At 40.0% G+C, this 14713-nt stretch overlaps 1 protein-coding gene across 1 annotated transcript; it reads left to right on the top strand.

Annotated features, from left to right (window-relative positions):
- The first annotated feature begins 1403 nt into the window (after positions 1-1403).
- lrrc58b (leucine rich repeat containing 58b) lies at positions 1404-9163 on the top strand. The gene is made up of 4 exons (XM_058622913.1): positions 1404-2139; positions 7469-7597; positions 7727-8004; positions 8823-9163. Exons 1-4 carry the CDS (start codon positions 1679-1681, stop codon positions 9014-9016), a joined length of 1062 nt encoding a protein of 353 aa, XP_058478896.1. The 5' UTR covers positions 1404-1678; the 3' UTR covers positions 9017-9163.
- The last annotated feature ends 5550 nt before the right edge of the window (positions 9164-14713 follow it).

The raw sequence follows: 14713 nt of genomic DNA, 5'->3' as shown, positions 1-14713 counted from the left end.
CTCAAAACCTATTACCTTGACAAGAAGTGTGTGTCCCTCTTTCTGTATGTAAGGGGCTTTTTGAGGGTTAAGACTTGGTTAATATGGTGTCATATTAGCCATCTAGAAATAAATGTGATAAAAAACTAAGGAATTGGTTATCAGCAAAAAAAAAACCTAGACCTTAAAACTCATCCAGTATCACCAGCTTGTTGAAACTGAAATTTAACTCCATCGACGCCATCTTCCCAGAACATTGAGCTGTCTTGGGGTCAATTCCCAGATCCTGGAATTTTCCTGCCTTCCTTGGTCACTTAAGTTGTCTAAGTGCAAATGTAAATTAAACAGGATTGTATCCTTGGCGAGCAAAATAGTGGAGATACACCACAAAAGCCTCTGAGCCAACTTTACATAGAAAGGAGGAGGAGGAAGAAAGCCAGAACAATCTTGGCTGACAGCTCACATAAACTTTCTGCTCAGTTTGAGCTTCTGAAGTAAGTACTAAGTCCCCTTGGCCAAAGGTTTTTTCAAAAAATCCTCAAAGTCTCAAACGCCATCAGCAGTGACCAACCCACAAGTGCTCTACTTTTTGCTCTTAAAATGTATTGTTATTTTAAATTATTTTATTGTTATTATTTTTTTATCTTGTGTTTGGTGTAATCAGTGTTGTCGTGTGAGAGTTTATGTATGTATGTGCGCGTTTGTGTGTTAAATGAAGTTTCATTGACTAATTGAAGGATAAATTAAAAACAATATTTGGTGCTGTGCTAAGTTTATGTTCTTTTATCTGTAGCATGTACTTCAGTTAATGTGTAAAAGTCCCTTTCTGAAGCTATACTAAAGTTATCTGGTGGCCATGTGTTGTTGAAACGGACTTTTTCCATGTTTCCCTGCTATGTAAATACTTCTTTACACAGGTTAAGAGATTGTGATGGTGTATGTTGCATTCAGGGACTTTCAGGGGGGTATAAAAGGATTCTCTTGTCAACAAACACTGGTCATTGGTTTGGACCAGCTCTGCACAGTACACATACTGTGGAGTACACTTCTTTTCACCCTGGTGCAGTTTAGGGGTCTGAATCCAGTGGGAGGGTCCAAAAAAAGGTCCTGTGCACATCTAAATCTGTGAGGCATTACATAATGTAACTGCAGCGGGAGTTGCATAATCACATGTGGACGCGGCAGCTGTCGTGATGGATCATTATACACGTTTCTGCTTTTCACTGTCAACTTACCACGAACTCACCGCAAATAACTCTCTTTAAAACGACGACGAGTATATGTGAAACAAAAAAAACACAAAAAACCTCTACGATAAACGTATTAATAACTGGCAGTTTTGTAATATGACAGACAGGGTGGTTGACCAATCATTACTCGGGTGGGCGGGACTTGTTTCATGAATCAGCCAATGCCTGAAGTTGGAGGCAGATACTTGTGGCTGCGTCGCTGCTACTTCCACTGTAGTTACATTCTGCTGCATTTGTTTTATCTTAACGTAAAATCATTGAATTTCTACAAGGAGATGCGGTTAAATGTGACGGGCGGGCGCAACCGAGTGTTTCTGTTGACTACGTTGAAAATTGACGGCAACTCCTGGAGCTAACTCGCGGAGTACGGGCGGGGGCACCGAGCCTACAGCCCAAACATTTGCCAGCACTTTGTTTTAAGAGTTTAGTTTCACGATTAAGTTGTCAAAATGGAGACACACGAAGGAGCAGCGGCAGCAACAGGCGGCGGCGTCCTCGACTTTTCCCGGCTCAGTCTGAACACTTTCAGCGCTGTCAGTGTCAGCGACGAGAGGAAAAGAGACACCAGGCAGCTATACTTGAACTACAACCGGCTAGCTTCGCTGCCCTCGTCGGTCAGCGTGTTCTGCAACCTGGAGCTGCTGGACATCAGCAACAACGGACTGTCGTCCATCTGCGAGGGCATCACGCGGCTGAGCAGGCTGAAGACACTCATAGCCAAGAACAACCGCCTGGACGAGTTCTCCCTGCCCAAGCATTTCGGCTCCCTGCAGCTGGAGGTGCTGAACTTCAGCGGAAACAGATTTGAGGAGATCCCGCTGCAGTGTACCAAGCTGCTGCGGCTGCAGTCGCTTTCACTGGGCGGAAACAGACTGAAAAGTATACCAGCGGAGATAGAAAACCTGACCGGGTAGGTAACCACCTACACTTAAAGGTAACACTTGTTATTACAGTACAGTAACAGCATGGTTTTGATAATTCAATTCCCAGTTTGGTGAAGTTGAAATCCACACTCGCTTGGTGATTAATGCAGAAATAAAACGCTATTACCATACTATTTACATATTTTTACTATACATTACTATGAAAATATCTACCCTCAAAATACAGAAATATCTATATTGTAGCTGTTACGTTGTGAAATAGTTTTTAATTTTAGACTATATCTGGTTTTTTTGCTATCATTATGATGTAATTCTACTATAACACAAATAATCAGGCTTTACATTGAAGTTTTTTTTGTGGATTCCATCTATTTTTAATTTATGTTTAATTTAATATCATAAATATAGTACTACCCACTAAATGCAGACCTGTGTGTGTATGTATGTATGTGTATATATATGTGTGTGTGTGTGTGTATATATATATATATATATATATATATACACACACACACACACACACACACACACACACACACACACACACACACACACACAGGTCTGCCACTAGAAATCTTTGGCCCATGTTTGTAGAACCCTTATTACTTAATTCTGTAGCTATTTCATTATTGGTTGACCTTAATTAACTGCTCCTCAACCACACACATAATTGACCAAGAGTCCATTCTTTTCCATAATATCTCCTTTTATATTTTCAAGCACCACATAAACCAACAAACATCAACCTGAACTCAACTCAAGCTGATAATTATTAACAATGATTAAGATTGTTAAAGTCTTTTCCTGATGTTATGAGGTAATCAGGAATGATTAATCATCATTATATACTTACATTGTTGAAAGTAGATAATATATACAATACAAGTAGATAATATATACAATACAATTTGTTGATAAATAATACAACCAATAACTAAAAAATATTATAATACTTGTTAGTTAATAGGTTTTACTTTTCAGGTGATAATAATGAAATAATATTCAGCAGAATAAACTATGCTGAATTATACATGTTAAGTGCAATATCTGTAAAGTTGTATGAGGTCAGTAGAAGTTCATCATTCAGTGTTATCTCTCCAAACACGTGGGGCTGTAGATGAAAAGTCATCCTGACATCTACAAACTCTGCTTTGACACACTTTTCCATTGTTGACATTTAAAGTCCACAAGTCATACATGAGGATCTGACACACTTTTGTAACCTGGCAAGAGGTTTAATGATGTTTGCTCTTAATTTGACGTCTGTCCCTGGTTATCAAGCTCATTTCCAGTCATTTTATCCAGTAAACATTGTGATTCATTGTATAAATGGGATCATTGTGTACTTAAACTGTTCCCGTAACTCTCAGAACTTTCCAAGGGCTGGAATGTAATAGTGTCTTTAAAAAAAAAAAAAAAAAACACATATAAAACAAGTTTATTGTTGTGGAAAAACACAAAACATTGCAGCAAATTAAGGTAGATGTGCTGCTACAATTACATGTGGCAAGAACTGAACACACTGGAGCACAAGGTCTCATTTCAGTTATGTACATGTAGTAACAGCAGAGGGAACATGGAAAATAGGTAAGCAATAAGAATAACTAGGTTTCTATCTTATCATTTCCAACAGTAGCATGTCACAGTGATCAATGTGGGGTCAAAGATCAAACGCCCACCTGCTTAATTTGTTTTCACACATAAACACGCTAGTGTGACTTACTGCCACAGACCATGAGCATGATGAAGGGAGACAATCTTACTGGACATTAATGGACTTTACCCTGCCATTTCTCTAGTGCATAGGTCAGGTAATGTCCGACTGGTGCCAGTAGTGAATAGTGTGACTACAGTAGAGCAGATCACAATGCAGCCAGGGCACAGCATAGGCTGGTTTGTCACTTTTCTCCTGCACCCTGCATTCATGTATCATAAGCTAAGATGCCCCAAAAAATGTAGCGCACATTTTAGCAGAATTATTAAAGATTCAGTTAAAGAAAATGCACATTTATCTATTTTTCCTTCAACTGTTGTAAGCCAAATAATGGGAGTTAGGATAACAAGGCGAGGGCGTGAACAAAGGGCATCAGTAGCTATTGATACTGTATACTGTATAGTGGTGATTCTGCTTCAATTCAATTCTTTATTGTAGCAATATTGGCTTTTTGCACCAGGTGGAAGAACATTGTGTTTCTTTCATCTATCCACACGTTTCTCCTGTTGCCTGCTGTATTTTTAGAATTCAGAATAAGTTATATTTGCACACACACCAATTAGTGGTAGTGAATGTGACAGTTGCATTTAACTCTTCCCTGTTGCACACCAGTTGTGAACACACACAAGCTGGGTGCATTAGCAGGGGGAAGCACTTCTCTTTACTTGGGGTGATTGGGTGCCTTGCTCGGCGGCACATCAGCCCTTAAACTGTCCTGGGATTTGAATCGGCGACTTTCCAGTCCTTTCCTCATGGACATGGGCTGCCATAGTATTTAATTTTTCCAGTACGGTGAAATCATTTCACGTTGCAGACATATCATGAGTTCCAAACATCCTCTTTTATTTGGTGAAACCGTTTCCATGCCCTCATTTGCATCTAATTTTAACTGATATGCCAACTTTACCACCTGACTCAACTTAAATGCAATATTTATACATTGTGTATCCACTCAGGTATTTTTATGTGCAAATTGAAAATGTGCATCAAAACAGCCTGATGGAAATTCACCCAATGTACTACTTCAAGTAACACTTTAAATAGACAAACTCATTTTTCACTGAGAGTTAAAGATAGATTCTCACAGCCCCTCTTTGCCCTGTGCGTTTTCTCTCTCGCTCTTTCTCACACAGCCCACTCTGTGAATAGTCCCTCCTTTGTGCCAACTCTGAATAAAAAAAGTCACTTTTGGCATCGGTGTATGGCTCTTAATGTTTTCTCCTCCATCCCAGATTACCGTAATAATGAAGAAGAATTTTCAACGGCTTATCCTGAGGAGTTGTAAAGACAGACTGGACCCAAAACATGTGCAAAACAGACTATATGTAAGGAAACACAGCGATAGCCGAACTGTTCGACCCCAGTTGGGAGCCATGCATTTAATATTGAGTATTGTTTATAATATTTCCGGACATTAAACGGTTCTGCTGAAGGGCAAAAGGAGATCAAGAAGAAATACAGTAGCTATAACTGATGAAAAGAGGCTAAGTGTCAGTGCATCTTTCATTTATTTATTTGTCACAGAGATATTTGCAGTGGAGCGCTTATATAACCTTATATAACCTTATATAACCACCTTATGTATATTTAGTAACAGCCCCCAGCCCCTGGTCAGCATTGCCACAAATGGTGTGGAATTCTGGGAAACAGTCCAGTAAACAACTCAAACAATCTCTACCAGTGTAGGCTCAAGTCTGGACTAAGTATAAATGGGCTTTATTGGAGAAAAAAAAACCCTGACGGTCAGCTTAAAACACTCTTAAACATACAGTGTCAAGAGGAAAACACTGCTGAGTCTTTTTGTTTGCACATCCTCATTTCAGACCCTCTGATATGCTGTAACATTTATGGAGCAGGAGGTTCTATTTCCTTTTATAAAATAGTTATTTATTTAACTCACTCAAACGTCTGTTGATGTTTAAGCCATCGTTGTTTATCTTTCACCTTGTGTGTGGGACAGTTGTCCTGCAATTTCAGCCAAGTTTTCAAGCGGGGTTTGTGTCCTCATGCCTTTTTTCTGCTTTGTTGCAGAAACGCCTCAATTATTAGCAAAGTAAATGTTGTTAGTATTTTTAATTCACATTTTATTTACCTTTTGCTACTATGGAAACACCTACAACAATGGTTGTATGCGTAGTATTTCCCTTATTTGCCTTAGTGACCATAGTCTAGTGATCATGATGTTCGTTTTGTCTGGAAAGTGACAACAGTATACTATATTTCATAAAATATAACCCTGCTTTGATTACATACAGGTGACCTTCTACCTATTAAACACTTTCCTCCAAAAAATACATCCTTTCTCATTTTAAGGTGTGACATGATTTAAGTAAATGTAAATGATGGCTGCTTTAGTTTCAGGGTCCTTGGTGTGCACTGAATCACTTTCATAGTGATTAATGGGCCACTTTGCATCCATTTTCACTTGGACTTTCAAGGACTTTTCTCTTTGTTCGTGTCTGAAGACTTATTTTGAATGCAAAAACATCAACGGCTGAATACAATGAAAACCTTTGGCGGTGGCGGCTATGTTTTTGCTTACTTGTGGAAACTGTTATATTGTCCTCGATATGCTCCATAAACCACTGTTATCTCTGGTGGCTGATTTGTGTCACTGTGTCGGTGATAAGGGTGTGCAGACTCTGAATGTCTTTATTCCTGTCACAGAAGATCTCACTTGGTGCTCAGCCACCAAGGACAGTATAATGGCTTGCAGTCACTGTGTCATCACTTCTCGCAGACAGGTGGCCTGTCCGCTTACTTTCGCTGACCAACCATCCATTGCTTTCTTCCGGGTCTCTCTGGTTCACTTGCTATCACTTCATACCTGTGTGCTCGACACCTGTATTAACTCACCAGGTTTAAGTAGCACAAACATAAATCACTTGTACTTCCAACCAAAAACATGCATCATCTATTATATCTCAATATTAACTTAATGTACACTTTTGTACACTTTTCTCTGTGGGGGTGATAGCTAGGTGATGTCTGGGTTCATTCTCGTTTTCTTGTAGTGTCTGTTCACTCCTGTGTACTTAATCCTTTCCATTCACTCCTTGGCATCAAACTATGTATCTGTAGCTCCCCCTTGTGGTGTGTAATAGTTTTAAACTCCAGGTCACACTGCTTGGTTGGCCTTAGATGACATTCATTACAGTACTGTGATGCATTGCATTAGACGATTGCTGTGCAATTGTCTATTGTATTGTGTGTTTTCTGGTCAAATGTAACATCTTAACTCACTAAAATGGTAACACGCTCACCACAACACTGAGAGTTCTAGAAATTTAACCTCTAAGGAATCAATAGCTAGTGTAACATCACTCTTTATATGTGTTTATACTGCACAGAACTGTTGTGTCTGTCTCTAATGTTTACAGGACTTTACCACGAGTCACAAATATGTCACTAATACACTATACATACATGTACTTAGAATCTGTTTAAGTGTCTTATCAGCTCATAAAGGGAAGAAAAAAAACATACTGTTACAACACTCATTTTGCGACACATTAAAACACATTTAAAATAAATGAAACTTGGAATATGAAAAGTGAGTTCAACCCACGAATGAATTTGACCCAAATGGCGATATTCTTTTAGAATGAAAAAAACCCTTCTCTGCCTCTCTTCCTGGACAGTCTCGAGCTGCTGTATCTGGGCGGAAACCTCATCACAGCCATCCCTCCTGAAGTGGCTAACCTGCCCTACCTCAGCTATCTGGTCCTGTGTGACAACCGCATTCAAGGTGTGCCACCAGAGCTCACCAGGTAACAGCCGAAGTGTCTGTGTGTGTATATGTACTGTTTATAAACCGTCTGAGATTGTCAGAAAACTGAGAATTGTAATTGTATGTGAAATAAAAGTATCTCTCTCTCTCTCTCTCTCTCTATTTCTAGGCTGCACTCGCTGCGATCTTTAAGTCTTCACAACAACCTGCTTACTTACCTGCCAAGGGAAATCCTTAGCCTGGTGCACCTGCAGGAGCTCAGCCTCCGAGGAAATCCACTGGTGGTGCGCTTCGTCAAGGAGATGACTTACGACCCCCCCTCTCTGCTAGAATTGGCAGGGCGTACAGTCAAGAGTCGTAATATTCCCTATTATCCCTGTGACCTGCCTTCAAATTTGCTGCGATACCTGGACTTGGCCAGCAAGTGTCCCAACCCCAAGTGTGCCGGTAGGACGACTATATGAGCCGTTTGTAGACCAGAACATACTGTATAAATAATAAATAACAAAAAAGGCAAAGAGTTAAGTATCTTTTAAATATAAACGGATTGTGACCATTGTCAAATTGGTTCATACAATGCTGATAAAGCCTAGTAATTCCACATGACTATCTCTGAGTTTCTCGTCTAGCAATGTTTAGATCTAGATTCCCACACTTTACATTGGATATTGATTTGTTTCATGTCAAGTCATTTACTGTAGAGGCAATATCAACGTTGTGCTAGTAAAGTGAGATGACTGCAAACAGGTCGGGAGTTTTCATAGAAAGCACAAAGACACAGCCATGAAAAATCTCAGAAGTGAACAACACTTCACAACACTGTTGTGAACAACAATTCTGCTGCTGATACAGCCCTTGTCCACTCCACACTGCTGGTATATACACACTAGTGCTTCCTCAGTCAGGTCTGATAGTTTTGCTTGACAGAGCTTGATTTCAGATGAAGGACGCAGCAAACAAATGATGTTACATTGTTTCTGTTCATGAAGATCAAACAGGCAGAAAATTAACCACACAATAAAGATCACTTACACACTGCAACTTAAACACTCTATATCATAATGTACCTTTTTCTTTTTCCTGTAAATGACCTGGTGTCTGCTCTCTTGTATCTTGTGACCACTTGTTGACCTCCAGGATGAACTACTGTACTTCTCTTTTGTGTTACTGTTTTCTGCCTAATTTGCTGACCTGAATAGTGTATAGTTGATTACCCAGAACAATACAAGTCACTGACCTCTCCCTTTTTTTGCAATATTCTCCAGGCGTCTACTTTGACTCATGTGTCCGCCAAATCAAATTTGTGGACTTCTGTGGAAAGTATCGGCTGCCTCTCATGCACTACCTGTGCTCCCCAGAGTGCACCTCTCCCTGCAGCTCCAACCCCCAGAGTGACGCTGACTCGGAGGATGAGAACAGCGTGCCCGTTGACCGCCTGCAGAGGGTGCTTTTGGGATAGAATGACATAACATTCTTATCCCTGATTGTAGACAGTGAAATCAGAAAGTATTCTCACCCCTTTTTAAATGTGCAATATGTAAAATTGTGCATGCACACTGTATCAGGAAACACACATTGCATACATAAACAAATAGTAGAGTACTAATGTTGACTTGGCTAATGAGTGTGACATTACACAGTCTGTGTTCTGGTAGCCGGTCCAGCTATTGCATTTGAGTACTGCAGGAAACTTCAGACCCTGTATATAGATATGCTGCGTTTAAATGCTGTTGTTTGCTGTGTTAATGAGAGGAGCCCATTTGAACACTCCCCCCCCTCGCCATTTTCACGACCCGTTAAGTCTTAGGTTTTCTTAAAACATGAGGGTTCAGGATGTCCTGTTTAATACAATTTCATGTGTCGCACTCAAATGCAGCAATCGGACACAGTCGGTTAAATCATCCAACTGTAGACGACTCTTTGAATTTACTTCCAAAGAAAGCTAAGAAGGCTTCAAACAAAGAGAGAGAAGATTTCAGACTAACTTGATACATATACAGTATTATACGTATTATGTTATGTGTCTTTTGGCATGATGGCTTACTGGCTTTAGCTTGACTTTGGTCTGACGTGTGCTCAACTGCAACCTCTAGTGTCTCTCTAGTATTGCATGTTGGACCTTTTCATTCTTTGTTATCTTGCTGCCTGGGGCCGTTTTTTTTGTTTTTTTTGTTTTTCCAATCCCAAATCAATGTCCCATGAAAGCATAAATTGGGTTGTGTTTAGGGTAACATATTTCCTTGCCCCATGTTGTAGTGTAACATCGTGGATGTTTTCTCACCACTAAAGTCTCTGGTACAGAGTTGTAACAGCTTTATGGATGAAAAGGTCCCAGTTGTTCCAACTGTCTTCCTTTTAAGGATTAGAGACACTGCTTTTACTCTTGAGAACTTTCAATGAAGCAGAATTTCCTGTGTTTTTTGACACAATCCTCAAGGCATGTTTTTTTTTTTTTTTTTTTTTTTTTTGCTCTGATATGCATTATCAGCTGTCCAATTTAAAACAGATGGACTCCAGACAAGGAGTAGAAACCCCAACTATGATAATCAGAAACTTTCATAAGGCTGCAACATAACAAAAAAAATGTGGCTGAAAGCAAGGGGTCTGAATTCTTTCTGAATGTACTGACATAGTTATACATATAGCCTCTTAAACTCACAGTTGGTGAGCAAGGGATCCCTACTATTAGTGCTCAGACAAAAGACTGTTGTGATTTGTTTACTCACATCACTACACGTAACATAAGTGAAAGACTATCTTCTCTTCTGTCTGTGCAAATCCATTCCACACTCATGACTCTGTCAAAGTGTTGGTCTCATGCTGGAGCATAGGAGGGCAGTTTAACTCTTATTTGGACTGTGAACTCTGAAGGAGGATTCATTTCCTTTCCAAAAAAACAAAAAACACACTTTATCTTAAATACTACATTTTTGTAACCTTTAAGCACATATTAAGTCTGTTTTATCTTTTAAGTTTGGAAATGAACAGTGTTATATTTTTGTCCAACTACTGAAAACGCACAGCAGGCTTTGATTTGTAGTTCTTTGATCAAGTCGACATCAAAGCTGCTAAAAAAAAAAAGACTGGGATTTCTGTCAACAGAAACAGTAACTCTTCTTACACTTCAGTACTGTGAGGTAACCTTGTGTGTGTGTGTGTGTGGTGCTTTTAAGCTGTCCCGCACAATATTGAAACATCAAGGTTCATCAGGACACCAACCTTGATTTCTTTTTATCTTTTTTCCCGCTTATTCAACTCTTATTCTTTTTTTATTTTTTTTTTATTTGATAAATTAACCCAGATCAGGGGTTATGTGTGCATGTGGAAGAATGCTTGTCCAGGCTTACTCACAGGAAATGGATGTGGGGTGGACCAGGGAAACTATTCACCGTGTTCGCACAGAAACAATAGCTATTCAGCAAAACACAGTGGCAGCCTTCATGTTTGTGTTCAGGGCTGCAGGTTTTCTCCGGACATAAACACATGCTCTATGTACATGTGAGAGAATGAAGCCTACAGTCAGTCAGAAGTATTTTTTTGAGGCAGAAACTCGTCTATGGCGTTCCTGTGCGTGGTTACATCACTGCTTTGTCCATTGGGTTGTTTTTTGGAGCAACCTCCATTACTGAGGAGGAGGAGGGGGGGGGAAGGAACGCTCCTCAATGTTACAGTAGTATTGATACATGAGCATCAAAGTGCCTTACTAATGATGATAGCTTACACAGAGAAATGAAGAAATGTGATTATATATGCACCCTGAAATGTGACATCATTAATATTCTGCTTTATAAAGTCCTTTTGTAAGTGATTGTGTACTCATAAGGATAACAGACTAAAGAGAGGAAAAAAAAAGTAATGTTTTATAACAAAATGAACTTTTATACAAATCCCTTTTCTAATGTATTTAAATGTCCTGCAGAGTAGTTGGCACTTGACAGATGTACCTTTCAGATCATGTATGTAGACTGTACAGTATATGTAACATTAATAAAGTCTAATTGTAACAACTTAACAACGGTTTTGTGCTGTGAGTAAATGCTGCTGTGTAGAGCAGTTGTTTTTCCATTTTAATGGCAGCTGCTTTGATAAAGCCTCCCATGTTTCATTTGCATATGAAGCTGAATTCTTTTTCATCGTTGAATACTGAGACCTTCTCTGCAACCCCAGACCCAAGAGATGCCAGGGTGAGTGCATTCTGATTCACATTCTCTGCTAATTTGTTAAACGTCACCTGCCAAGAACCACATACTACTTTGTTAATCTTCCTTTATCTCTTTTCACACTTTCTTCTCCTTTCTCATTCACATCCCCGTTCCTCAAAGCCTGTCTGGCACGAACGATACTTTGAACTTCGCACCGTTTGTGGATTTTGAATGGTCTTTAATGAAGTCACAGCGGGGCTCCTGTGTTGATGTGGCATGTCCCTTCTCCCTTATTTTAACTCTTGCAGACACGTGCAACAGCAGGCACACCGAGGACAGATTGTGTAGATTGTGTTACACCTAAGGCTTCTGTGCACACGAGCAAGCACACACTCCTGTATGCTTCCCATAAGTCCAGGATATTGTCACTACATTGCACCCTGATGAGCTTTAAGTTGAATTTGGGGAAAAAAACAAAACAAAAACAGGGTTTGAACTCACCAATGGAAGATAATAGCCCTTGTTAAGTCATCTTCAACAGGTTAATGAGTCTATGTGCTTTCATTTACACGTTATGTGTGGTTGCCATCGTTGTACATGTCTTGATTTTAAATCCATGTAAGATATACACTCACTGGCCACTGTATTAGGTACAGAGGAAAGTTTCAGGCTACCGTAGCCCATCTGTTTCAAAGTTGAACATGTTCTACATCAAAACATGGTCTCCTTCATACTTCAACAACTAGGTTTTTACAGTTACTGTTGCCTTTTTATCATTTGAAACCACTTTGGCCATTCTCCTCTGTCTTCTGGCATCAGCAAAGCATTTTTGCTGAGAGAACTGCTGCTCACTAGATATTTTTCTCTTTTTTCCGGTCATTCTCTGTAAACCCTGGAAATGGTTGTGTATGAAAATCCTAGTAGATCAGCAGTTTCTGAAAGACTTGGACCAAATATCACCGTTTTTCTTCATTCTTGTGCTTTGTTTAAAGGAATACTTCACCGATTTGCATTTAGCTTTGTATTACTAGAATAGGGGTGGTACTTTTGAAAAAAGTGCCCACCAGTGACACTTGGTCTGAAATCTGTGAAGTATTCCTTTAAGCATAAGTAGCTTGTCTTGACCATGTCTGCTGAGTTAGGGCCTGTTTATAGCTGCTGAATTTGATTGTGTATGCCTTCACAGAAATACATACAGTTACCACATTAATAATTGGATCAAAGAGCAAAGGGCTTTTTGATATTATAATCCTCTTATCACGCTCAGAGACGTACCAGTCCAAAGTTAATCGGCATGAATTAACATTTATGCCAGACCTCGCACGCGAGATTCAAACCTTCTGTCAGACTGAGCCTTTGCACACGACAGCCACACACTGCAAACACCCTCACGGCACTGCTAATTAATCTCATGAAGAAATCCTGGTTGGAGTTGCTCTAATGGAGGTGAGATGGCGGTCAAATATTCATCCACTGCAGGGAAAGTGTGTTAGATTACCATGGTTTCTTACTTATAATTACGTTATGCTCTTACTAACTCACAAAATGAATTAAAGTTGCATTCAAAGTTTTATAATATTAAAGGGGTGGTTTAAACGTGTGGTTGTATGTGGTGTTGACACATTATCAACACTGATTTACTGCTGTTTTCGTAAACTAGCGTGGGACCTGGACTCTAGTTATCACTGAAAACATGGCTTCCAGAATGGACAGAAGATCTGTTGGACCTTGTTGACACTGACAGCAAGTGTCTGGGTCCCAGGCTGGTTCAGGGACATAGCAGCACGCTCTGCACAAACACTTTTGATAGTGTGTCTATAGCTCATACAACCACACTTCAAAATACCTCAACCATCTCTTTCAATTGCATATAATCATTATGAACAACTCAATTTATAGACTACCTTTTTCCATCACCAAACAAGTTATCTGTCTGTTTTTGCATCCTCAGTTGCCATCTTTCTTTTCACCCCGTGTGTGGGGACGCCGATGCTTTGGTCAGCTTTCAGTAGAAACACCATGTCTGCTGAGGAGATTTAATCCAGGTCCATGGCAACACTGCAGGACGAGCTGCAGATCCAGAGCGGGAATTGTCTCGGGGCATGTGAGTGGACAAACCTGGACATGTCAACAGGGGGAGGGTCCAGTTGCTCTGGCAAGGACTGTGTTTGGGTCGGAGATGCTTCACACACACACACACACAGAGCAACGCAATGCAATTCCACGCACAATTTATTTGTTAATAAGTGTGAATAAGTGAATTTATGGTAAACAAGAGTCTTATGAAGGTTTTACATCCGTGCAAGTGACACAGAAGGTGACATAACAATATTTGTGAACTGTGTTCAGATATTGAGTCACAGGTGTAAATGCCTCCCTGTCAAACCTCCAGCTACTTTATGTGACTCATATGCTTGTCCAAACACCTGTATTTGTTAATTATAACATGTTAATGTTTGAACTGATCCCTGGTAACCTCAGTAGAGTGACATGTGTCCAGTTTCTGCCAGCTCCTCCTCTTTGACTCCTGCTTTTTGAGTTACAGATAAAATATTTAGGATCCTTGTAATTTAAGCTCAGCTGAAGTCCACCTGCTGCTGGTGCAGACCACGTCTTGAACCTGATCTTGAGAGAAACCTGAGAGGGATTGCCACGTGTTGGGTGTAACAGAGCTGGCAACAGTGAAACAGTGCTTCAGTCGGGTGCTAACGCTGTGTCATTTGATCTCGACACAAAAGCGAAAATGTTTTTTTCTGTTTCTTTTTCGGTGCCACAGACCTTTTGCTGTGGTTATTGCCTCTGGCCTTCTAGTGTGGTTGTTACAGTCTGCGTTTCTATTTGTAACCCCTAACCCTATAAAGTGTTAGTTTTTAAATACACATATTTGTCAAAAGTTTGGTTAAGCATGCAGCCTGCAGAGGTACAAACTATCTTCAATGAGAATTAGTACACACTGACCTTGTCAGGACCGGAAGTCCACATGGAGACCAAAACCTGGTCCTAATGAGGGAGAA

The sequence above is a fragment of the Solea solea genome, chromosome 2 (genome assembly GCF_958295425.1).
Source record: "Solea solea chromosome 2, fSolSol10.1, whole genome shotgun sequence".
NCBI lineage: Eukaryota > Metazoa > Chordata > Actinopteri > Pleuronectiformes > Soleidae > Solea > Solea solea.
Note: the sequence above shows the minus strand (reverse complement) of the source record. Positions and strands in the feature narration are given on the sequence as shown.